This window comes from Amia ocellicauda, chromosome 22 (assembly GCF_036373705.1).
Source record: "Amia ocellicauda isolate fAmiCal2 chromosome 22, fAmiCal2.hap1, whole genome shotgun sequence".
NCBI classification, from domain to species: Eukaryota; Metazoa; Chordata; class Actinopteri; order Amiiformes; family Amiidae; genus Amia; species Amia ocellicauda.
In genome coordinates, this window is record NC_089871.1 from 13952225 (window position 1) to 13978945 (window position 26721).

The following is a 26721-nucleotide window of genomic DNA, read 5'->3' on the forward strand; positions in this document are numbered from 1 at the left end:
GTGATTAAAGGCATAATATAAACAGCATTTATTTCTCAATGATGTTTATTTCTTATTCATATTAGGTAAGTGTGGTTTATTAAAGTGCTAAGTTTAAACTTTGTTTTCATATACAGAGGGGTTTTTGGTGTCAAACGGGACCACCAGGGATCGATTATACTTTAAATCTAAAGGGCAGAAATCCCTGAGCAGCTGGAGGCCCTGAAGAAAAGCCACCTTAGGAGACAGGTAATTAAAATTGTATGTTTTGCAGCATGACGTCGCCACTCTTTCAAAATGCCCTTAATGTTAATGTTTGTACAGAGCTGTGTAATTAATTTAAAAAGCTAGGGTGCCCTTTTGGTTGGTTAAAATATTTATGAAGTTTTTATTTTATTTTGACGCCGATTTATTTTTTTGCACGAGTGATGAAAGACTACCAACGCTGGGGTAATCAGAGCTGGAAAAATCCACACGTCAGGGAATCCACATGCGTGACGGCACAAAGGACAAGAGCACAAAAGGAGAGGGCATCTCTTTTGAATTTATTCTCAAAGATGTGTTACAAAAAATAATGGGCACAGTTTAAACTAACCTTTGGTTTAGCGTTTAGATTTTTAATGCTAACCTAAATGCAAAAGACAGTAAAAACAGACTCCATGCTTCAGAATGCAGGAACCACAAGAAGCAAAAGACTGAATTTTGTAATGGACAGACAGCATCTTCACACAGCACTATGGCTGGACTGACACCCTCCAAAATCTCTCTCCTGGGACCAGAACCGGTTTCGGACTCCACCGAAGTGAAAAACTCTAAAAACGAGTGGATTAACCTTATATAGAGGACTGGCCATCAAATCCCCTGCTTATGACATACTAGCCAATATAGGTTTTGCCAACATGGAGCATTTACAGCAAGACAAAAAAAAAACACTAAATATGGAAACTGGTATTGCTGCCCCGATTACTCTGAGCCTCTTCCGATTTATTTTAGACTACTGATAATGAGTTCCTGTTCATCACCAGTCAAACACTTAATAATGCAGTATTCTATTAAAACGACTCGTTACAGGAACAAAAGACAGAAAAGCAGTTTTGTTTTTGGGTACAAAGGAGGAAGGAGGAATATGAACTGGCTGAGCCTCCCAGAGTAACAGAACCTGTGAGCCTCTCTCTCTCTCCCCCCCCCCCATCTCCCTGTCACTCCCTTTCTCCCACTACCTCTCCCTCCCCCTCTCTCTCCCTACCTCCCCCTCTCTCTCCCTCTCCACCTCCCCCTCTCTCTCCCTCTCCACCTCCCCCTCTCTCTCCCTCTCTCTCCCTCTCCATCCCTCCCCCTCCCTCCCCCTCCCATTCTCCCTCCTTCTCCATCCCCCTCCCACTCTCCCTCCCACTCCATCCCCCTCCCACTCTCCCTCCCACTCCATCCCCCTCCCACTCTCCATCCCTCTTTCTCCATCCCCCTCCCTCTCCTGCAGTGATGGAGTGCGGCCTGATCACACCAACTCTACGCTTCGGTCATTCGTTGCCTCGGCAACCGCAGCCTGCATTTTGCACAGAACCATCATCAGCTCTCATGCAGTCAAGCCACACACAGTCACACACACAATTACTTGGGGCGGGGGCGGGGAGTGTAGACGTAATTCTGCTACATCATACGAGTCATTGCTCAATTTTAAATGGATTCAAACTTTTTAAATTCATGTGAAAATAAACAGGGCTCTGTGGAATTGTACTACATGCTGCAAAGAAAACCACCGCTTTCCTTTCTTCTTCCAAATGGACAATTGTTAAAAATCCATGGTTTAGAAAATCCACTCAAGTCTCTAGCATTCCTCTCTACTAATCCGTTAAAGGATTTAAGAAGATAAACATCCAATGAGCTTACGAGTTATCCAATGCAACTTTAAAAGTGTAATATACGTGGACCAGATTAATTTGCCCATTCAGTAACAAAGTGAACCCAGGACTCAGGACTAGTTCCATATCTCCGATTAAGAGCAGTGCATTTCAGGAAAAAGGATTCATCGGGACAGGACAGATCAGACTGCAGATTTGCACTCTCCAGCTCTTAGATGGACAATAGTTGTGAAGCAAATTAACCATCCCTACAGGCCTGACTTTCCTCTGACATGCAGCACACTTATTACAGGTCGCAGGAAAGCGCGGGCGGCTGAAGATGAGGAAAAACAGACGCAATCACACACATGAAAAGCCTATTACTTTCCTCAAAAGCAACAGCATCGAGCCATTAGGAAGGTGCAAAAGGTCAGTTTAACTTTTTCGCTCCTCCATTAGCAAAATGTATCCCTATTATCCCTGCTTTAAGGGGACTGAAAATATAACTAGCAGTTCAGGGCTGTGCTTCCTAGCGAGAGCCAAGGGCAAACTCACCAAGCATCAAAACCTTAATAAGACATTGCTTTATACATCATTCAAAACTGCTGACACGTTTTTCCATTCTAAGGAATAACCCTGAGCAGAAAACTAAAACACACTGCATCATCTATTTCTTCAATGCAACAGTGGACTGAAACTGCGGACTTACTTGTGCTGGCGGATGTGTTGTATTGAAAACCTCTTTGCAGGGTCATACTCGAGCATCCCTAGAACAAACGAGAACGAAAGCGAAACAATTACAGTGTGCACAAGAAAGATGTAAATATTTACATTTTCACACTTTGAACATGGAAAGAATTAAGTGTTTAGTTTGCAACTCGAGAAGAAAAAAAACGACAAAAAACACCACCCAAATAATTCGGACGTAGCACAGCGAACATAAATGTAAATGGGGTGTCATTTATACAAACTCCGTTTCCCCCCTGACCTAGCTGTAGCTTATAGGTTGTGTGTGATGTGTGCGTATAGGCTTACATGGCACGGGTTGGTACATGAAGTACACATTTCACAAGTGCTTTTCCCTGACCAAGTTTTGTTGATCCATTTATTTGATTCCGATATAAATACATATAAGCCAAATCCAGGTGGACATGAAGAGTCTATCCAGTCAACTAGGATTAGCCCATGGCCATTAAAGAGAAGGACTGAACCTACAATACCTCATTATATAGACTGCAGGAGCAGGGACACATGTAATGCATGGATTCAACAATTACAAGTAAAAAAGTAAATCAATCTGAATAAGGGCCTGTCTAGGGGGATGGTGTGGTATTGTATTCCTGCCCAGTGCTTTGATGCTACACATTTGCCACATGGAAAGCGTCCAAGCATGATGTGGGATTGTTCTCCCTGTTATGCTCTCTGGAGAATAAGGATAAGACGCAGCTTGTTGCAGCTGCAGTAGGTACAAAAAGCCCAGCACTTCACACTGAAGGGAAGAAGGTCATTGCACCCGTTCAAATTTTCATTTGTTTGCCCAACGTCACCTGCCCCCTCCCCAAGAAAAGGTGTCATTTCCTTATAATGTTCCAGAGCACAAACAGCAGGAGAGGGAGACCGAGTTTTATTATAGACAAAGGTGTCTCGTAAAAACTGTGGCTCAGAGCCACTGCATTAACAATGCCCTTTGGGTGGCGGAGTTTACATGTATTTTTTTTGCACTGGGGCAAATCTCCCAGGGTTTCTCCAAGCGCCAACCAGATCAAAATCTGGCACCAAAAACATGGTAGAGCGTAAGGAAAATGGGGAAGACTTCTATGGCGGCTGGTGAAATGCCAAACAGTGCCTCTTTTATTAAAGCTCATTATGTTAACACCTGACTGTTACTCTGGGAGGCTCAGCCAGTTCATATTCCTCCTTCCTCCTTTGTACCCAAAAACAAAACTGCTTTTCTGTCTTTTGTTCCTGTAACGAGTCGTTTTAATAGAACACTGCATTATTAAGTGTTTGACTGGTGATGAACAGGAACTCATTATCAGTAGTCTAAAATAAATCGGAAGAGGCTCAGAGTAATCGGGGCAGCAATACCAGTTTCCATAACAAGGACACAGACCATCCAGCCGGAGTCAGACACACACAGGCCTCCATGGGAGACTGAAATCTGTAAGTCATCGCTTGTTTTTGTGGTGGTTCTGCTGAAAGCAACAAAGAATACAGCATAGGACTTGGTGGGGCTAATGATACAGGACTCGTTAGCAGACACGGACTCATTCCGTGATGTCCTGAGAGAGCTGCTCAACCTTGATGAGGTGTGAAAAATCTCCCTTTTGGGCAAGGGCTTCTGCAGCAGGACTGGACGATGCAACCAGTATAACAATCAGATCAGCTACACGTTGTAGTAAAGTATTTGTAAGCATGCAAGTCTACAAGAATAATAAACTGCGCTTTACCCTGCAGGTGCAATTTTATTGATGTCTGGATATTTTCCTGGTAAAATGTAAAGACATATATACTAGGCTATATCCTAGGATAAGCTTGTACAAAATAAGTGAATGGTTATGTTAAAACCAAACAATTAAGTTGACACTGCTTTTGACTACATCCCACAAACGGTACAGCACCATCTGCTGCCTTGGAAATGAAAGGCATTCCATTTGTCTGATAAAAAAGATTTCAAAATATCAGACTTTGTAACCATGTGACTGTCAGGAATTTCCAAGTAATTCCATTTCATTAAATTATATTATATATATACACTCACCTAAAGGATTATTAGGAACACCATACTAATACTGTGTTTGACCCCCTTTCGCCTTCAGAACTGCCTTAATTCTACGTGGCATTGATTCAACAAGGTGCTGAAAGCATTCTTTAGAAATGTTGGCCCATATTGATAGGAGAGCATCTTGCAGTTGATGGAGATTTGTGGGATGCACATCCAGGGCACGAAGCTCCCGTTCCACCACATCCCAAAGATGCTCTATTGGGTTGAGATCTGGTGACTGTGGGGGCCAGTTTAGTACAGTGAACTCATTGTCATGTTCAAGAAACCAATTTGAAATGATTCGACCTTTGTGACATGGTGCATTATCCTGCTGGAAGTAGCCATCAGAGGATGGGTACATGGTGGTCATAAAGGGATGGACATGGTCAGAAACAATGCTCAGGTAGGCCGTGGCATTTAAACGATGCCCAATTGGCACTAAGGGGCCTAAAGTGTGCCAAGAAAACATCCCCCACACCATTACACCACCACCACCAGCCTGCACAGTGGTAACAAGGCATGAGGGATCCATGTTCTCATTCTGTTTACGCCAAATTCTGACTCTACCATCTGAATGTCTCAACAGAAATCGAGACTCATCAGACCAGGCAACATTTTTCCAGTCTTCAACTGTCCAATTTTGGTGAGCTTGTGCAAATTGTAGCCTCTTTTTCCTATTTGTAGTGGAGATGAGTGGTACCCGGTGGGGTCTTCTGCTGTTGTAGCCCATCCGCCTCAAGGTTGTACGTGTTGTGGCTTCACAAATGCTTTGCTGCATACCTCGGTTGTAACGAGTGCTTATTTCAGTCAAAGTTGCTCTTCTATCAGCTTGAATCAGTCGGCCCATTCTCCTCTGACCTCTAGCATCAACAAGGCATTTTCGCCCACAGGACTGCCGCATACTGGATGTTTTTCCCTTTTCACACCATTCTTTGTAAACCCTAGATATGGTTGTGCGTGAAAATCCCAGTAACTGAGCAGTTGTGAAATACTCAGACCAGCCCGTCTGGCACCAACAACCATGCCACGCTCAAAATTGCTTAAATCACCTTTCTTTCCCATTCAGACATTCAGTTTAGAGTTCAGGAGATTGTCTTGACCAGGACCACACCCCTAAATGCATTGACGCAACTGCCATGTGATTGGTTGGTTAGATAATTGCATTAATGAGAAATTGAACAGGTGTTCCTAATAATCCTTTAGGTGAGTGTATATACATATATATATAACCTGCTTATCAAAAGGAACTGAAGATTGAAAGAGACACCATCAGTCAGGGGAGGCGTTCGATCACAGGAAACAGGAAGAAAATTTGAATCCATTAACGGTCAGATTTTTAATTTCTATTTTTTTAATTAATGGCAAATTAGAGCATGATACGTAACCTGAAGCAACATTTCACTGGCACACATCTGTCAGCTGGCAGAGTTAAAGGGCAAAAAGCTTCGACACGCACAAGACGGCAGCATTTAAACTCAAAGTGATCCCTGCATTATTTATTTGGACCCCCCAAATCTTACCTCTCAGGAGGTCTGTCAGGAGGGGGCCACAGTCTTCAGGAATACTGTAGTCTCCCTTGCCAATGTTTTCAAATAGCTTATAGATGTTATCCCCTTCAAACGGATACAGGCTGGTTGTTATATTATATCTGAGGTGGGGGGGAGAGAGAGAGAGAGAGAGAGAGAAATTTTTGATAATTTTGGTAAATCAAAATCCAATCGTTTCCATCCTCTGTGATAAAGGGCGAGAAAATCATGAATTAAAACATTTGAACACTGACTTTAGGAAGCAGGATAATCACAATTTATAAAAACACAATAACAAAAGCATCCCTTAGAAGTTTTGCAAACCAGAAGTGAAAGTTGAGCTTTTTAATGTTACCAGGTACTTCTCCACTATGCTCCTCTAATCCACAAATCTCTGTGGAATGCAAGGAAGTGCCCAGAATTCCCACCCTTCACATTCCAGTACAGGTCTCTATGGATCAACCTGCAGGACCACCCAGCTTTCATTCTGACCGATCGCATGGGCGCCAGGGGACTTACAGCGTGACGCCTGCAGACCAGATGTCCACTTTGAACCCTGAAAAAGTGTCCAAGCCATTGGCTATCTCTGGCGGCTGAAACGCTGGTGACCCCTGACTCGTCCTACAGGTGTCGTCCTCCGCGAAGGGGTGCAGAGCCTGAGGAAACGAGACGAGTGAAAATACATCTTCAGCTCAGGGGGAATCGCCATGGAAACTGTCCTGGGGCGTCTGGGATTAACAACTGCCATCTATAATCTGTGGGGATCCAGACCTGCGCATTTCCTCACTTGCAGTTCATTCAATTCATAGCAATGCATTTCATGACTCACAATGGCTTCTGCACACTTGGGACTTATTCAGCCTTTTTTTTTAAAGCAATGTTGGAAAGCGTTTCATTTAGATTAACCCTCATATATACAGCACCCAATTAATGTGCTTTAAAAATTAAAAATAAAAACAAATGCACGTTTATGGGGAAAGAACGGCAATGAAAATGTCACCAGGAGTCACTGGTCTCTGCAGCCTTTCATTTAATTGAAGTGGAAAACAGTATTAAGACCGCGAAGCTCATTCCTACCTCAGCGACCCCCAGGTCGGAGATTTTTAGTGCACCGTCTGTCGTCAGCAGCAGATTCCCTGGTTTAATGTCTTTATGAACTATTCCCTGGCTGTGCAAATATTCTAAACCATCTATGAGCTGGCAAAAGTACCTGAGAGAGGAAAACACAAAAGTGACTCGAGGCCAAATACACAACAGTTTACAATAATCATCACGATGATAATTCTATACCCACCCGTGAGCTTGAAACACTGGAAACCTTTTTTCAGGAACACTCTCCAGCATCTCCTGCATCCCACATACACAATACTCCATCACCATATACGTGCAGAGGGGTTAAGGGAAAAGCCATGTTGAAATTAGAATGTTACTCACTAAACCAATACGGTTACATGTCAACATTGGAGGGGGTTGGAATTCTACAGTACGGCACCATTTCTGATACACGGCCAACCTACACCAATGCGAACAGGGATCCTACATACCCAGTTACAAGGGAAATCTTATATATCTTCAAAACAAATCTCAACAGGACCCGTGAATTATACAAGTGATCAATCTGACACAAAGTACGCGTCTCGTACGTACCCAGGCCCGCATATTCAGACATTTTGCGAGTTTGCCTAGTCTAGCATACAAGTAGCAAGCTGCAGCTGTGCCTGTGAAAGGGTTAAGCACAGACTGTATGAAAATAAATGAATAAATCCCCACCCCCCACCCAACGCTCTGTGGTAGCATCTTTGTCAAAACTGCGTCAATCTTCGTTTTTCCCTGCAGGGGGGCTCCCACCGTAAGAGCAGCAATTGTACATTGAACAATTGTATTTCCTCCAGAAGACAACGCAGAGGGAGTCTTTCACACAAGGAAAAGAAAAGAATAGGGGGAAGAAAAAAAAAAAAAAAAGTCAGAATGAAAGCTCCTGTTCGTCACCTAGTTTTTCTTTCCCCCCCACCCCAGTGCCAGCTCAATCAGTAACCGCGATTGATTCAGCGCCACGGCAAATTGACTGAACGGGTGATGCAGTGTGATGCATTAGGAAAAGCCTGGGGAGGCAATAATAACTGAAGGGGTCGACTTAACTGGTGCAGACATAGCAATCTGTTATGATTTCCTCAAGACGAGGGAAAAGGAGAGGGGAGGAAATATATATATATATATATATATATATATATATAGCTCTAGCACGCATCTCACAGGCAGCTCACACACGGTACATTACAAGTAGCAATCTTTTTGGTATTTGTGCATGTGTGTTTACGTGCTTAAATTGATATGCTTAAGAATGCATACATATATAATACTCAAACACAAAAAGCATCGTATTCGCAAGGGGCTGCAGAATCCGATTCATCTCGTCACGTAAACAAAGTCCTTGAAATGAAAGTCAAAATTTGTATGGTGGAATAAAATTCTCTCATTACCATCTCTTCTGCGAGTAGCGCCACGGCACTTTGAACAACCGCTAGAGGATGTTGTAGAATTCGAAATTCAACCTTGCTCTCTTGTGTTTGGATTGGGAATTGTGGAACAGCAAGAGATGAATTTCTTTCACATCAGAAAAATGTCTTTGTAGCCGTGACAAAGCAGGGCCACCGAGGGGCAGCAGTCATTTCCCGATTAATATTTTGCAGTTAACAAGCCCGTAACTTGTAGACATTCTAGGGATTTCCTCCTGCTTCAATACAGCGATGACGTAAGGATGTCATGAGTACGAGCTCTGACTCAACACACCAGCCCTTCTGCAGAATAATTTAAGCTATATCAATAAGAATATTTCTCCAAATTAACCGGTTATAATTGATGTGATTTAGCCTTCTAATAACATGACTACTACTAATAATCCTCCCAATTCCAGTTTCCTACAACATCCAGAAAATACAGAAACAAATTCCTTATCAAAATGCAGTTTAAGGGACAACTTATACCAGCCATATTACAAGACTTTTTTAGAATAGAATCTACATGAATGACAAAAGCCTTCAATTTACCCTAAAGTGCATTTTTTAAATGAATGTAATAGGTTGTCATCAGACTTAATGGGTACTTGTTCTTGTATGGCCCCGCAGTACCCATGAAGTTATAGGTGGGGGAAATCACTGGAAGGGATGAGGGAATGGATAACGGGGACATTTAGTATAGCATCAGCACCACACTGAGCTACACCACTACTTTGCAAGTTGGCCAAGAGAGACCCTTAGTGGCGGCAGAGCTGCACTGCATCAAACTAACACTTATTTGTGTGTGTATATAACACATACTGCATTGTCAGAGCAAACAAATATGCTGCAGACTTTACAACAAAAGGTTACTCCATCTCATAGTCAACTAAAATAAAACGTTTTAAAAAGTTGTGTGTGTTGACTGCGGTCACTACCCTTGTGTATTGCACAGTGTTCAACGGACTGGAAACCATTCAGCACGGTGTCACCCCACTCTGCCTCTCCTCACTTGAGAGGACACATCTGATCAATAGGGCTAAAGGGTGTGGGAGGATGGGAGGGCGTCCTCTGACCACAAACATGGACCTACTACCATGAATGCAGAGCTTTCCCATTGGGTTTTCGGTGGAAGGCACTCTAGACATCGCAGCGCACAGCTGTCATACATAGGACGGCGAAGAAATCACGGATGACCTCTGAACACATTTTTCCCCGCCAACTTCTTCCCAGTTGGCTTACCTGGAACATCTTCAATGCTTCCCAAAGCTGCCCTGCCCCCTTACCAGCCCTACGCCTAGGCTGGGCTCATGCTCTACACACAAATGACATGGAACCATTTCCCCTATGCCTTCCTTTACACCAACAAACGTCACCAGAAGTGGACCATCCCCTTCTTATAAAGGATATATTTTCTGTTTCTCTTCATTGTATAACACATCTACCAACTGGATCACATTTTTGTGCCGTAGTCTTCGTAGCAGCTGAATCTCTCTAAAAAGAAAAAGAAAAAAGTTAAACAATATATTTATACAAAAAAAGATAGCTATTCAAGTGAAATGCTTAGTACAGGATTAACATGAAAGCAGAAGAATTTTCCACTATCTGGCCAGCAGAGGGAGCCACCAACACAAGTACCAGGTATTTATTTCTGTTTTTAGCCCATCTATGTGCATGAAACTCATTGGCTTGAACATCGAGACATGTCTCTCCACTGCTCTCTCCTTGTCAGACCCATGAGGCCATGCACACGTTCTTGCATACAAAGCCAGTGACCTCTACCCCCAGGGCAGGTAGGAGCACTGACTGCAGCATTACTGCACTGTACAAACACCATCAGCAGAGAGAGAAGTGCAGAAACACATCTTCTGCTGCAGACAAAGCATGCACATCATGCCTGCACCAGGGGCCACACAGTGTCCAGAGGGGCTTGTTAGTGCACTAATAAAGACTGCCCACTCATACACGACACCTGCTAGGCCTTGTTTGAGAGTTCATGCTGGCACTGAGGGCGTATCGTTGAGTGGTTTCTCCTCACCCCATGTCAGCCAGCTATTCTCCAACAAACCTGTTCCCGGCAGTAATACCCAAGTGGTCTTTGCTCTGGGATTTATAATTTTAACCTTCAAAGTTTCAAAAGGCAAAACAAACAAACCAAAACAAAAAACAGAACCCAGTAGGTCCGGTCAGGAGGATCAGTGGGATTAACCTCAGGCAGAAACTGCTTTTATTTTGTCATTGGCCACACAATCAACCTGTGGTCCTGACCCCAGTCAAACTATATGCTGTATAGATAGTATCTCAACACCCTGTGTGTATATCTTTGCTGTATACAAGTTATACATTGGCTGAAGCTCCTTGTGTAATCATACCCCAGTAACAAAGGGATCGAGCAAATTCCCTTATTCCAACATCAGACTTGTGCAACCAGATCTCGTGAAGTCATGGAATGCCATCAAACTGTATGGAACACCCCCCCCCCTGTCTTGAGGACTTTAAAGAGCAAGCGAGACTCACAATACGATCACACTACACATGGAAACTAATAGACACTGCTTCTGCCTCTGCTTTGACTCAAGTATTTAAAGGCACAGGCAGTGTAAGGAGCTTCATTCTGACACCTAGCAACGGCCACGTTTGACCACCACAATGCTGCAATGTTATAAATCTGGAGATTAGATGTAAATGTACACACAAGTCTATTAGACATCATATCCTGCAGGCTGGAGGCTTTAGATGTGACGGTACTCTGACGGAGAAGTCCCAGCGTATGTCAGGAATGTGAACACCAGTGCGAGGCTGGAAAAAGCTGACGTACAGCGAGCGAGTCAGGCTGCACTGTGGCCTTATATAACGGGGACCTTCGGCACATTTCCATTCTGTATTTACTTAATTAGGATCCGAGAGGGAGATAACGAAATGCCAAACTGCATTAAACATGGTTTGTCGATTCCTGTAGGCCAGTGATTCCCAACCTGTGGGCCGTAGAGGTACTGCAGGTGGGCTGCAAACATTTTTAAATGCTTTTAAAAAAGGAATACATTTTTTGTTTAAAAAATTGTATAATAATTAGGCCTGTCTTGGAAGGTTCGAAGGTCTGGAGACTGAACGAACCTTCGGAGGTTTTGAAGGTTTGTCACGTGACAATCACATTTTTTTTTTCTTGTTGATAGAAATTGGCTGTATTTCAACATTACTAAAATGTTGGTATGTAGTACGTATAGTATGGGTAGTATGCGGTTTCAAATACAGCCATTGACTTCAGATGTTAATGTAGATAGACTACGATTGACATTTGATTTGTATAATGCCCATTACTTAAATAAAATTTGTGGAAAATAACAACGTTAAAAACCGTTGTGTCAGCAGGTATTGGACCAGATTAAATTTAAACAATGTATTTTGAAAATGTACGATTACACTGATAATTTCACTATTGTTTTCTTCTGAAATAGTACTATCCCCCATCTATCAGCATGCATGTGGACCACTGTGTTATTCTGCATTATTGTTTCTTTATCTGCCATTGTGCAAAGTTCATTGCAATGTACCCATTATTATTATTATTGTTATTATTATTACTACTACTATTATATCCTGAAAAATATTTAATGTTGACAAACTATAGAAGGGAGTCTTTTTCTTTAGTTAACCCAGCTATTAAGGTTACTGTGTTCCAGTGTCTTTCATATTTACTTTCAGTATAGTTTTTTTTTTAATGTCACTGAACACCAGGGTTTATTCATCAGGGGTTTTACACCATTTTAATACCGATTAGTTATTTCCAACACTATTTTCTCTATTGAATAAAATACAAATTAAAGATAACATGCATACGTCACCACAAATACAGTTTATTAAGAGTAAAGTGCTTTTACTGGAAGGTTAACATGTTTCATGCAAGTTAAATCAATAGCCTACCTATATATAAATGGTGTGCTTGTAAAAATAAAAATTACTGTTCGACATAAAACATTTTAAACTACAAGGGGATGTTTCATTTTGTTTACATGGATTAATTGTAAATTAATTGCATTCAATTCTATACACTTACTAGCTAATGTGACGTCATTGACACATTATGCAAATGTTTTTAAATGTATTTAAAAATGAGTTTTCGAATTTTGTGGGTAGTGGGCCTCAGAGATTTATGATGTTGATCAAGTGGGCCTTGGAATGGAAAAGGTTGGGAAGCCCTGCTGTAGGCAAACAAATGCATACATACATAAATAAGGTTGTCTGGACTCTTTGGTAGCATTTCCCCATCTCTACACTTACTACGAAGTTGAGAATGACTATTGAAATACCCCAAAAAGTTAATGACTTCTGGGCATTCCCGTACGACAGCTATGGCATCGCCACAGACTGCCATAAATGTCATCTGTAACCTTATCTAAATCTGCACTTGCTTGCTTTTAGTTATTCTCACTCGAATACATGGAAGGGTTGCGGAACTGTAGGCTCTTCTGTCTGTGGCTCTAATTAAGTCAGTTCTTAATTAAGCCCAGTCATTTTAGGTAGAGTAGTCCTAAAGTAGTGCTCACCAAGCTCTGCGAAACCAACCAATGGGGTGTTACTGGACCGAAATGGTGTTATTTTGTTGGCAGTACTGGGTAGGTTGGGAATCCGCATGAAAATAAATGTTTAGTTGAACATCAAGTGAAAGGTGACATTTATGTGATATATGTCCACCGGAAGGAGACTTAAACAGTCACTGGATAAAACACAGCAGTTTAAAACATCGTCATTTACCAGAGCCCGAATGCTTGACTTTCACAGTCTTATTAAAACAAGTCACAGCAGGGCTGCAGCTTTCTGGCTCAGCGATAAACTGATAAACAAGAGAAAGCAGTGGAGGTGGAAAGGGAGGGGTAGGGTGAAATAAGGTGTTTCTCCTCTAACAGTGCAGATCAGAAGCTCCGCCAGCCTTCAAATCGCCGCAATTTTCAAAGTCACTGGACATTAAGACCTTTGCCTGGAATGCCTTTGTTCACAACGCTGATAAGCATCAGAACAGGAATTGAGAGTACCAAAAAGCAAAAACATCCAGTCTTTTGTGGTTCCCGACAGCTGTTTGTTTTAGACTTCAAACGCATTCGAAACTTCAGTTTAATCACAGTCTACAACGTAGCCATACAGGTCCCACACAAGACTGCAGAACTGTGCATGCCTCCTGAGCTACATTTAAAACTCCCCACAGAATTATTAAAAAATAAAACAGCAACAGAACAGACTTGCATTGACATTCAGAATACAATGTGCACTGCTTTCTTCGATAACCAAGGCGTCTGATAAGATCCCAGCATCACGCCACCCAAGAGTCCGAAGCAGAATTCCTCCTGTCCATTCTACTGACCCTGTTTCCCAAGCTTCGAGGCCACGGGGGGTCACGTCTGGCTTTCCGAAACACAAGATCGACATTCCAGAGATATGTATAAGCCCGGCTCTGGTGTGTAGTTACGTAACACCACTATTTCCAAAGCTCAGCCACTCCTTAATCCAGCCAGTTTTGGCTGCACTGCTCCGGTGAGGAATGCAGTTAAAGATTCTGAATGAATTGCGGTGTGGGTGAACCTAAACCGAGCCCTTATTAGGAGAGACTGGCAACACGCTGCAGACACACAAATGCAGAAGTCTAGCATGTTGTTAAAGGGTCTGATAGAAGGGATGTCTACCACCACAAGATGTACTATTTATTGTATATACTTATTTAAAATAAAACCTTCAGGGCAACCTCCCTGAATGTTTTGAAAGCTGCCACAAATCCTAACTAGTCATCCAAGCAAATCAATGTCAACTGAATGAATATTTGAAAACCCATTTCCCATTTGTACTTTAAGGATATCTTAAGCAATATTCATTTGCAAACTGTGGTATAGAATTTAATTAAATGAATAATGTAACAACACAAGGATGATTTCATGCCATGTTGATTTTTACGATTATTTTATAGATCTCACAATTGGCAATTTAGTTCATGAATAATCTGCTCCACTCCGGATGGTGCAAGGCATCCCAAGACTGCTTGTAGCCAGGGCAGGGCAAACCAAAAGAGCAGACACTGAATAGGTACTGCACAACAAATATCATCTCAACATCTAACCAGACAGAGGTTAGAGAACTGTCATGAAGACCAGTCCAACCCTGCAAAAATTACTTTTCAGCAACTCGGTTCCAGGACTGTCCGATGTGACCATCACAACAGTGTAAATAAGCGTCTTTACCATTTCTCAAAGTTGCAGTGTTCATAGGCCACACTTTTACATGGTTTGATTGGTAACCCGTTTCTAAACGTTTCATTCGACAATGCAGTGCCAGTAAAACAAAAATATACCTTGACAGAAACATAACCTAAACAGGGCTACATGTCTTTGCGATGGAAGCCTGCAACACCGCCAAGTGACAATACTTTCTAAGCTGCAAGGAGTGATATTCATTATAATGACAGGAGGGAGAAAGGGCATCATAGGGCACAGTAACAAGCAGAAATAGATGGCAGGTCTGCAGCACAAACTATGCACTACATACAATCCACAGCAAAAAAGCAGATGACATTCTCTGCATAAAGTCTGATATTAACAAAAGTTCACTGTACTATTTTTAGCTTCTGCTTCAGGCCCAACTGCACCAGATATTAATTAAACTATGCTGTGTGATTACAAATGCATCTGCTCTTTTAAGGTAGCCCCCCCTGATAAAGCACAAATGACTGAAATTGAATTTTTAGAAAGAGAAAGAAAAATCTCTAAGAGGGATGAATTCCATAGCCCTTGAAAGTAATCACAGCCTTAATAATGTTCAACAATCTTTAGTTCTAACACTGTAGGTCACAAGTCCACAACATTAATATTCAACATTGCTCCACAACAAACAAAGCTTGGATACTTGACACGCATTGGAAATCACACCAGCCACATTAACCTATTTTCTCAGCTGGCCTTCAGTGGTGAACTTTAAGTGATTACTGTACTCAAACTATTATTGGGTTGCTCAAACTATGCTATAACCTTAGATCACTTATATTCTCTTCCCAGACCCATGCAGAACATCAACCAGACTGACTTCTAAAATAAAAAGCCCTACATGACATTTCATTTGCCATTTGAAAGTGTGTACCTGCTATGATTATCCTGTTTGTAGCTGAATTACACTAAATATTTAATGAAATCCTCTATACAAAACCTGTGACATTTTGTTTAAGGGATGGACTCGTATCTATATCACACTGCTAAAATACATTCATAAGAAATAACATCCGTTATAGCATTTCAGTAAGTAAAATGTATAAAAAATACATTTGTGGAAAAAGGCCTGAATAAGCAAAACAGTTCCATTAGGTAATTGGAGGCCAAGGGAAAATCGAAAGACCATAAATTCCCACAGACTGAGACTGCATAACACAGACCTGGCCTAACCGCTGAATTCTTTGCATCAGAAATGGGATTCTCCTACCCACTTAATCTTGAATCTGGGAGCATATATTCTGGAAGACCAGAGCAGCTGCCTGATTAAATGGGAACGGATGGGCAACCACAGACTTATAACTCGAAGGCAAATACAAACAAACAGACCCACAGCTCACTCCTGCAAAACAGGTAGGCACGCACTGGAGCGAAGGAAAAAAAATAAACCTCTGAAGGGCAAACCGTGCAAAACAAACAAACAAAAAGTCACTGCACTCGCTGAAAGGGACGTGCTTATATAGTGCGTGAACATCCGTCTAGTCAAACAATCTCATGACTAAGGCACCGAGAAATCTTTAGTTTGTTTTCTGCATTGCCTAAATCTAAATTAAAAACACACTTGGCAATGCTTACGTAGAACATTTTAAGAATGCTCGCTGGAGCTGAACAACTCAGATTTTAAATCGGAAAAGTATTCCAACAACTGTACCCAACCCCCTTTCCCTTAACTTCCCTCCACAGAATAAAAAGCAAATATGCCAATCTTGCAGAATTTTTTTTTCTCCCCATAGGTCTTTTTTCCAAGGATTTCAAAATAAAATTCAGACACTGTCCTCTCTCTAGGGATGCCATTTTGTAAACCACTTAATTTTGTACATACATACACACAAATACATACAGGTTCATTATAACTGAAAACGTTTTCAGTGGAGGTGCCGAAAGCCGATCATTCACACAAGATTAACTAGGAGGAATTCAAATGAATGGCTGGAGAGAGTTTATGCATTTATTTCTCCAAATGCAATCAAGAGTGGAGCAATTTTAATTGTAACAATTTTGCAGCTGACCATCACCAGGAAATAACACCTGAGTTTGGGCAACACAACCCGTGCTCTCCGGCAAGGTAAAAGGTTATCCTGAACACTGTGCCTTGAAGACGTTAATCTTTAAACTCCTCAGTCTGTTAACACCATCTGAATAATCACAGTTGCTTCATGCAGACACAAATTCCAGTCCGCTGTCACCCTCTCCTCCACACCACCAGTGTGTTCCTTCCAAACACGAGAGCAGATGGCTTAAGAACAACAAAGGTTTATTCTGCAGTAAAGCAATCAGTCTCTCCATTAGCGTCTAGCTTGCTCACATACTAGCACTTTTGTTATAGTATAGTGCCTCAACAATCAGTCTATTTCGATTCATCTCCTAGGTCTTTACAATGCGTCACCTTACAATAGACTTTGGGGGCCAGGGAGTACAGTAGAATAGGTAGTACAACCACAATGGGAGGACAGATGTCACATGGTTATAAGAACGTCCACAGACCCTGGGTGTCTTCCGTATGCCGATACTAAAGAATATAGTCACCACTGTAACAAGGTCAACAGGCAGCAAAATTTCCCAGTTAATACATCGCTGTGTGGGGAATTTAAACAGGCTCTTCTGGGTGGCCATGGTTAGCAGGTGGCCTTTTAGGATTAAAAAGAAAAATAAATAAACTTCAGTTCAACAATCAGTTGCAGAAGTATGGGAAGACGAACCTTTGTCGTTGTTTCCCCTGCCCCTTTGTTTGTTTTGCTTGGTTTAATGTATATTTTTTTAAACACAGATGCATTACATTATGCAAGTACTCTAAAGTTTTACAGCAGCCTTGCAGTTGCAGATTCAGGTGCGGCCATAACTGGACTCAATTGACTTGCATTGGCTGGGACTGAACAGACTACACTGAACAAAGCCACAGATTTCCCGACGCAAAAGCAGGAAGGGGGACGACCAGTGAACTGTTTCAAAAGATCAAGGAAATGAGTTGTGAAATGCTGGACATATTATTCAGGCGTCAGTGGTTCCATTTGTTTAAGCACGTTGTTTTAATTTCTAGTTGTACCAGCTCACCAGCCACATGTGCTGCAGCCTCTCACTTGCAATATTGCTCTTTTCTATCAATTTCTATCAGTTTTATCAACTTAACTCTTTGAATGTAGGCATGTTTCGGTTACCCAGGAAGCTGAAATTACCTAATGATTTTATCTACGGGGTTGAGGCTATCAACTGGACTAAAGAAACAAGGGAAGGGGAGGAGTGGATCAAATCTAAAGCTACGTTTTGGAGCATTCCATTACAATTCAGATGCACCATTATGAAGCCGATGTATAAACACAAACACAGATGGATATACATACTTTTAGGCTACTTGGCAGTGAAAGTTGGAACAAAAGATTCTTACAGTAAATGTAGCCATTACGTAAGCAGCATCAGCTCCAATTAACCACAAAACACTTTAGCAACACAGCGGTCATTCCCCCTCCCCCTCTGCTATGAACTCAAGTCTTCTAAACTGACCGACTGAAGTTGTGACTAGATTCCCATGCAATCAATTCCAATAGAAAAATAAGCTAAATGAAAACCCTTTCGAAAAACTTCCATCATGGACTAGAGCAGGCTGGGAAGCTGTACTACAAATATAGAATGCATGTATTTATAGATGCCTATGGGACTTTATGAATAAATATCAAGTCTGTGGCAATGAATTTTCTGGAGGTGGATTTGGCAGTGGTTTTAAAGCAGTTATCTAACCTAGGTGCAGCCAGTGCGTGGGATTTACAGGTGCATACGACTTCTCTTCTGGACTCAGTCAACCTGGCCCAAAAGAGAAACATTTATTTGCCCATTAGTTTTCAATATCTGCCCCTGAAAAGCTCAGATTCTGCCAGCTCCTTATAAGCTGGTTCTGCCTGTGACACAAACAGTATTGTGCCTTCCGTACAGTCTCTCATTCATTACAACTTCCCTTCTACCGTCTCCATCTGCGACTGCACGGGCTTTTGCAGACTGTTCGCCGTTCAGAACTGCCTGCTGATGCAATGAGAGTTATGAATTAAACTCCACACCGCCCGTTAATCACATTCTTCATTGCCAATTGACGCAATGACAAGGCAAAGACCACCCAGGATACCGCTCCTCTGTAAACAGGCATTTAGGATGACATGCCGTGGCATGGTCGTCAAGGCAACGTGGCCACAAGTAATCTAGGCATGTCGTTTTGCCTCCTGCCCTGCTTTTATTTTCCGATCGGTTTTCCATAAAACTGGATTCATTTGGCAAAGAAAACAAAGCAACAATAACATGCAAGGTGTTGATTGGCTAACAGAAAATGACAAAATAACACCTGTGATGTTGATATAGGTTGCAAAACATACATGCATAAAAAGGGGGACAGTTTCACATCACTTACTTCTTGACGTTGGCCTCCCCGTTGGGTATTCTCCTCAGCTTCTTCTTTTTGAGGATCTTCACCGCCCTCCTGCAGAGCGTCTCAGAATCCAGCATCTCCTTGACCTTGCCATAGGAGCCCTCGCCCAGCAGGTCTCCCATCAGGTACTTGCCGATGAGCTTGGCCCGCTTGCGGCGCGGCTGGTAGATCACCTCGGTGGAATCAATGCGGTGGATGAAGGTGTCCATGCTCATCAGCTCATGGTCCGGCAGGTAGTCTAGATGTTCATCCACACTCATCTTTGCAACCTTGAGAGCTGGGGGTTGGGGGGGAGAGAGAGGGGTCGAGGGATGAAGGGGATGGGGGGTGGGGGGTGGGGGAGGGGAGTCGGAGGGGTTTTATTTATGGTTTCTTCTTCTTCTTGGGTTGGGGGAACGTAAGAAGACTGTACCCGGTGGAAAATAGAAACAAAACAATCGCAAACAAAAGAAGGACCACCGTCACCTGGTCTGGCAGTCTCCTCTAGGGAAACCCAACTGTAAGGATATGCCTACACTTCAAGCATAGTGTGTATTATTCTCCTTCCCAAGGCTCGGACAATGCGAGTCGTAGAGAAGGAACCAGAGCAGGAAAAATCCTTGGGAGGCAATGGGGTTTAATTTCAGTTTATTAAAGGGAGCTTTTCAGTTCAAGTGATTTGTGGTCCACTCCTCAGATTACAATCCATCAGTTTCAGTCCTGGGCATCTCAAGGTGTGATCGTATCCTCAGCCCACAAGAAAGCAGCGCAGAGGATGGTGCTGGTTGATGTTTTTGGTTCAAATTCTACCTCACGGTACCAGACGTCCATTTAATCCGTGGAGTGTGCATCAGTGCCTCAACCTTATTTTATTTTTCCACCCAAGTGGCAAATACTATTTTGGTTTTTACTCAACACGGGATTTTCTTCTTTGGTATTGCTTAAAAACTATTTTAAAAACGAGGGCACGCCAATGTCTCCCCCCGATTTCATGTCCTTAAGATTTTCAGCACACCAACAAAGAGTTAATGCCGGCTCCTATAAATCACGGTCTTGGCTCCACACTTGGATATCTGTAATGGAAAACAATATATATCCATCGATACAGATGTATTGATTGCAACCAACAACAACACAGATGAACTCGAGTTCTTGGAGTTGATCTAGACTAATATATGTGTGTACATGCTAGTGTAGTCGCAATTGCACATTGCGTATGGGTTGTGTAGGGGGAAAAAATAATCTATAGCATCATCTGAAGCTAGAAAACGTGCATCGACATCGTGAGAGCCTGCAAACACTGAAAATGCGTCTGGTTTTCCTCTCCATCGCCCTTACCCGACTATACTTGAAAGAAAATGCACGATTTCCGTATTTGCACGGCTCTTACTCCACAGAAACACACACATAAACAATCTGTCGCATGTTATCAGCGATCAGTTCATTTAACTAGCAGGATGGAAACACACACATTGCTTTCTCGGTGTCAAAGCTGTGCACATGATATTTGAACGCCTGCCCTTTGCAAACACGGTGCGTCCCACATCTCTCGGTTATTATATTACTCGATGATCACAATGTACCTGTTTCTATTAATGAAAGCCCACCTTCTTACCTGCACACGATAGAGACAACGGACCCGCTCCGCCTTGGCTTTATTTACTATTTAACTGCTGTATTTCCAAACGCCGTTACTGGCTCAATTTCTTCCCCCAAAGTGTCTCTCTTCTCGCCAGGACCTGCAAACTGCAGCACTAGTCCGGTATCATCACACACGGTGTCAAGTACAGTTGAAGCGAATTAGAAGTACGGGTACGCTATCCAGCCTCTAATAAAGACAGGTCGATATGGCTCACTTCCTCTCGCTAATATCCCCGGCTCGCACTGCAGAGAGGTAGCCTGTGGGTCTGCTCGGGTTTCTTCTCCTTTTTCTTCCCCCTGGCGTGTGTCGGTTGTCGGCGTGAAGACGAGAGGTTTTATCCCTTTACTGCAGCTGCTGTCAGGCTGCCGCCATCTTGTTTACCTCCCCCCCTTACTCCAGCCTCAAACGCCAACCCTCACGTCGGCACGTCAACGTCGCCCCCGGCAGCGTGCTCTCCCATTGGCTCCTCGCGTTGTCGCTCTCCACTGGTTGGCTCCCGCAGGCGTCAATCAAAGCTATTTTCCTTTACCTTGATGGTGGAAGTGGTGCTGCTGGATTGTGTTTCGTTTGGCCGGAGCCAGTCAGGCTCGCATGTCAGTTACAACCAGTTCTGCCTTTTCATCATCTTTGTATTATTTTACGGGATGCTCTTCTGCGGGACCCAGTTCCGTCTCACACGAAAGCGCCCGCCTATTGGCTGCAAGTCGGTGTCATTCATTGGCAAGGCATGCACCTCCAAAGTGCAATGGCGTAGACGGGATTCCCATACAGCAATTACTGTGACCGGTTTTTATCATATTGCATCAGATACATACATCTGAATGTCGTTTCCCACAGCAGTGCTCCACCACTCAGTAAGAGCAATAACTTTTGCCAGGGAATATTGGCAGCATAGAGGAAGATCAAATTGAAAGCTACTACTGTCACACTCTGGCTTCGCAGTAATACGCAGTACGTTATTTTTATGTCACATCAGTAGTACTAAGCCACATAACTGTAACTTGAGTAAGTAGCCTGTATGACAAATACAAAAATGGCATAGCCGTGCTATTGGCATTACAAATCACAACTGATGCATTGTGTGAGATATGATTTTTACATTAGATTCACATGCTGCATTGCTGTACACGTTATTGCACAGGGATTCCCAAGGTAAAACCAATGACATTGCTATTGACTGATTCCTGACGCATACAATACGACTGCCATACCAGCCTGGTCATAGAGCAAAATATATTGGATTTGCTTTCACTCTTACTGTGTCATTTGCAGCTTGTCAAATAAATAAATGCTTGTACCTTTGTCGCACAGAGCACAGATTGGTGTGAAGCAGCCCCATGCTACACACTGTGCAGTTGCATTTCAATTGTGTGTAATTGTATATGAATATGACCATGTATTTACCATGATACTTTTAAAATATACTTTGAATATTAACAACATTATGATAAGTGAATTAGTACATGTTTGCCACTGGAATTGTTTATTAGAGTGCTTTGTCCTGGTAGGGATAATTCAGTACCTCAAGAATAGTATGTCCAAATGCATTATTAATCATTTTACTGCTTCTTGGCTCCCTCTGTGTGTGTGTTTCCATCTCTTTCCCAAGATCTTTTGTTGCTTAAGCCAAGATTTTTGTATTCTTACTGATCTTCATGTACTTATTTTCACAGAAATAAAATGACAAATCAAAGTGTATTTAGTGAGCTCGAACTTGCTCAATCACAGTGTCCCGAGTTCGGGGAGTGAGAGTCACAGACAGACAGTGGTATCCTCAGCGGGTACAGAAGTAGGTGAAAAATGTAAACTATAGCGCCTTTCAGCTCTGTGTCTGAAATGCATGTGAGAATGAGTGAACGTGAGAGTTTCTGAAACGCAACCTCTAACACTTATTTTAATGTTCTTGCTGCCAACGGTTGCATTCCTTGAATTTTGCCATTTTCCAGTGCACTGTTATCTTACATACAAAACCAGGCATCTGTCGAATTGTACTCAAGCCAGTTTAATTAGTCTGTAACTCCTCCTGCTACCATGCGATGACAGAGTTGTAGTGTTGATCATTCACATCTGTGCACTCATACGCCAGGGAAGACTACAGATATATAATGATGTTTATACACAGTTCCCTATACCCTCCTTCAGCCACGGTAAACACATAAAATGTACATAGAAACAGAGAGGCTGAACTAGAACAGACACCCAGGATTGCAGCTATACATTCTGGGAACACACGTACATAAAACCAGCCAATAAGTGTAGGGATAACATTTTAAAAACATACATACACAAGCAAGCAAAGAAATAAGATCAATTCAAATACAACAACAAGGATTGCCTTTTGTTATGTGTCACAGATTGGTAATTGGAGTGAACAGCCAATTAATAAACTAAGCTATCCCAATCAGCAGGAAAGCTCTCGGAGAGCCCTGGCTCATTATGCATCGCCTCCAGACACAAATTACTTGGACTAATTTTAGCCTAAGTGAAAGAGAGAGCCCCTCTCTGACCCCACAGTTAAAAACATTCTGCGAGTTCCTGCCAAGCATTCATCTTGTTTGTTTCTGCTGGTCAAATCAGATTGTGCAATCTCTCGCTCTTAGTTTGTTTACATTTTTGTGGGTAGTCAGTGATGATAACAGTAGATTCCACAGGTTTTCGGCATGTGGGTGCAAATCTGCATGTAGGCGAGCAGATTCTAAACCTCTTCCTTGCAAGATCACCAGAGCAGCAGCGCAGACAATACAGAGTCCCGCCGCCAAAGGAAGAGTCTTTACACTGAAAAAACTACACAACACCAGGCTGAAAAGGGAGCAGGCTTCAACACAACATCCATTGCTATGTGAAACATGTAGGGTTTTATTTGGAGGGCTGATATAGGTCGCTATATTCAAGTGCTACTATTGTTTGTATTACATAATAATTCACAGATTGGTCATTCATTCTAATAGGCATCTCTGATTTTCATCACTAACGTCACCTGTCAGTATTACAAGGTAAGACGGGGGCATTTGTGGGGAAAACTAAACTCAAAACAAGCAGAGAAGCAAGTAAGCAAGCATGTCTTTAACAGGTTGTGACAGAGCAATACAGAGTGATATTACCACACAGGGAAAGACAGAAAGAAAAAAGTTAAAGGCATAGCTTTAGTCTCCGGGCTGCTGTTACACAAGAGTATGGAAATAAGATGAGACAGTTCTGTGCGGTTAAGAAGGAAAAATAAAGACCGACAGACACAGAGAGAGAGAGAGATGGAATTTGTGGCCTGCTTTAGGGTGTTTACAGCAGGGTCACATGGACAGATGCTGCTGTAATTTTTTATTTGCGTTCTTATTCCCGTCTTATCTCTGCACAGGACATTGCCCTGCAGCCCAGCGCAGCCCTATGAGAGCAAAGCGCCTGTTTATTGCAGCCATGAGAACACAGGGGCTTCGGAGCCTTTTTAATTTCTCCAGATCTGATCTCTTCACACCTTCTGTTCTGTCAAATCATATACACCCTTTCACAGAGGAAAGAGAGGCAGGTGACCAGCTGGGCCAGGTTAAGGTTTAATTGAAGCACAACACTTCAGAATAGAGGTTCAGAACATGATTTATTTGTTGGCTAGTTAGTTTTGTATAGTCTCACTTAACAGCCATTTTGGATTTATTTTTTAAACAAAAAGATAATCATCACACTCTGGGTTGTTAGTGTTGTTCAAATCTGTTGTTGGCCAGGGTTGCGTGTCCTTGTTATTGTCAGGGTAAAAAAAGGATGGTGAATTCAATCTATACTGTTGATCATGCAGTGAACAGAGACCTATTCCTAACATTCATGCAATCCAACAACCAACAAAAACAAAATCCTCCACGCTGATTATAATAGTGAGAAGAATGCAAGAGAAAAGTATCACTTTAATGTGCTGTTCCCCTGCAATATAATTATGGCTTAATTACAGAAAGGCAGCTTAATTACATTAATCATCAGAGGGAATTAGGCTGCCGCAGACCGAGTGATCTGTAGGGACGGCATCTTTACAAGCCGCAGAAAAAAGGCTGGACACTTAACACAGCAAAAGACAAGGCAGGTGTCGATGCCTCCCACACTAATTCCACACCGAGGAATTAACGCAGCCGGGATATCAAAATCCTGATGGTTTCATTTGTGTAAATACAGCCTTTTGTTTTTGGTTTTTTTTTTTCTGCTGCAGGAGATCTGACTTAGAGAATTAAATGTTTTCTTCTCCCACTTAGATTTGTCATTTCTCATATCTGCACTTAAAATGGCGTATATATTTACAAAAACGTTGTCAAATGCTTAAAATATTCAGTTAAAAAAGAAAGAATCATAAAAGAGCTGGAAGAATGGGATGAACTTTGGCCAATGTGAATATATCTTGTTTAATTTCAGGTCCATGTTTTTGGTAGTGAGGTATAACTGCGGACTTGAGGCCCCCACATCATTGATGTCGTCGAGCTTCTGAAAACACATAAGAGTCGGTTCGATGAAGACGCAGAAAGTAAACAAATAAGCAACCAGAGATTTCAGCCAGCTGGACTGGGTCAGGTCCTTCGAAAGAGAAGTGTTGATAGATCCTTCTCTTGGCGTTTGTGCGCTCACTAACATCTGCTGACATTTAACAGTTAACCCTTGGCGCGCTGAGCTCATTCCAGTGTAGCGAGCGATAAACGGGTCTCTTAACAAGGCCCCTGCCAGCATTATGGACCTTCCATTCGAGTTTTTGCTCCCAGGGTTTCGTTTTGTTCAGCCAGAGGATCTGGGTTATATTTAACGTGCGCAAACCCCCAGGCATGGCGAGACGAGGATCTGATTACAGGCACTTGTTAAGATGGTTGTCGGGCTGCACAGACCCAGGAGGGATGAATTGGGATATCAGGATACATTCTTTACAGCGGCCGTTCTGATGTGGCTTCCAGATGCTGATTTAGTTAGGTCTCAAGGAGCGTAAGTGGATAATGCGCAAGCCCAGCTGCCAACACATGAACTCTCACACACATACGTACACACACAAGAGGGAGCTGACGTGTTTAGAACTAAAACGATGCCATTTCAGGGGTGCAAACTAAAGCAATTGCCTCCCCAACACCCACAGAATTGTATGGGCCTCCTGAAATTGGTGGGTTATAACTGACTGCCCTGTCGGGTCACCCGCTGCAGAATTCTGGGCATGGAGGAATGGAATCCCGGCCTCCAGGAGTTTTTAGCGTCTCCAAACTCGAAACTTGCATTTTCTGCGATAGGCTAGTAATAGAGAGTAGTCCGTGTTACTCTAGTGCACTGCATCCCAAAAAAAGGCAAGGCTGAACCCACGATGCACTGCCCCATCTGAGCATGCGCTCTGCTGCCCCCTTGTGCTATACTACTACCCCCCCCCACCCCCGGCACTCACCCGTTGTCTAAACCCACACGAGAAACCAGAAAACACGGCAGTTTAAAAACAAAACAAAACCAACAATCAAGTTTTGGCTAAAACGCTAATCAAGTGGGATGTGGTTTTGATCCGGAAAGCTAAACAACAATTTTCTGACAGGATCACCTAATTACCCTAAACACAGTATCAGCTGATATGAGGATATCCTTGCCCACACAGCAGCTAGGCGTCTGCTGCCTCACACAGCTTTTAAACGTGAATAACCTCCACCCTGGCAGTCATAGCTTACGGTGGACATTTTTTACTTTGTCAGGGTGTCAATCTGCATCAATTACTTTTCAGCAAGACACTGTATCAGAGCTCAATTTCAAGAGAAAGACATCACATTTGGTTTCATTTTCTGAGACAACTGTGAGATTTAACAAATGAAAGATGTGTTGAAATGTAAAACTTGTTCCAGGATGTGAGTGCCCTAAACTA

At 42.5% G+C, this 26721-nt stretch overlaps 1 protein-coding gene across 2 annotated transcripts in view; it reads right to left on the reverse strand.

Annotated features, from left to right (window-relative positions):
- stk11 (serine/threonine kinase 11) overlaps positions 1-21263 on the reverse strand; it is a 39186-nt gene extending 17923 nt beyond the window's left edge. Inside the window, exons 1-8 of one of the 2 annotated variants that reach the window (XM_066695326.1) lie at positions 20847-21263; positions 19235-20304; positions 10013-10096; positions 7402-7491; positions 7185-7317; positions 6627-6763; positions 6102-6229; positions 2527-2584 (exon numbers count right to left, since the gene is read on the reverse strand). In XM_066695326.1, the coding sequence (XP_066551423.1) occupies positions 2527-2584; positions 6102-6229; positions 6627-6763; positions 7185-7317; positions 7402-7491; positions 10013-10096; positions 19235-19512 (908 nt within the window). In that variant the 5' untranslated portion in view covers positions 19513-20304; positions 20847-21263. Of the gene's footprint in view, positions 1-2526; positions 2585-6101; positions 6230-6626; positions 6764-7184; positions 7318-7401; positions 7492-10012; positions 10097-18576; positions 18838-19234; positions 20305-20846 lie in introns of those variants that run through there. The other variant, XM_066695327.1, reaches the window with a different exon arrangement.
- Between the last annotated feature and the right edge of the window lie 5458 nt (positions 21264-26721).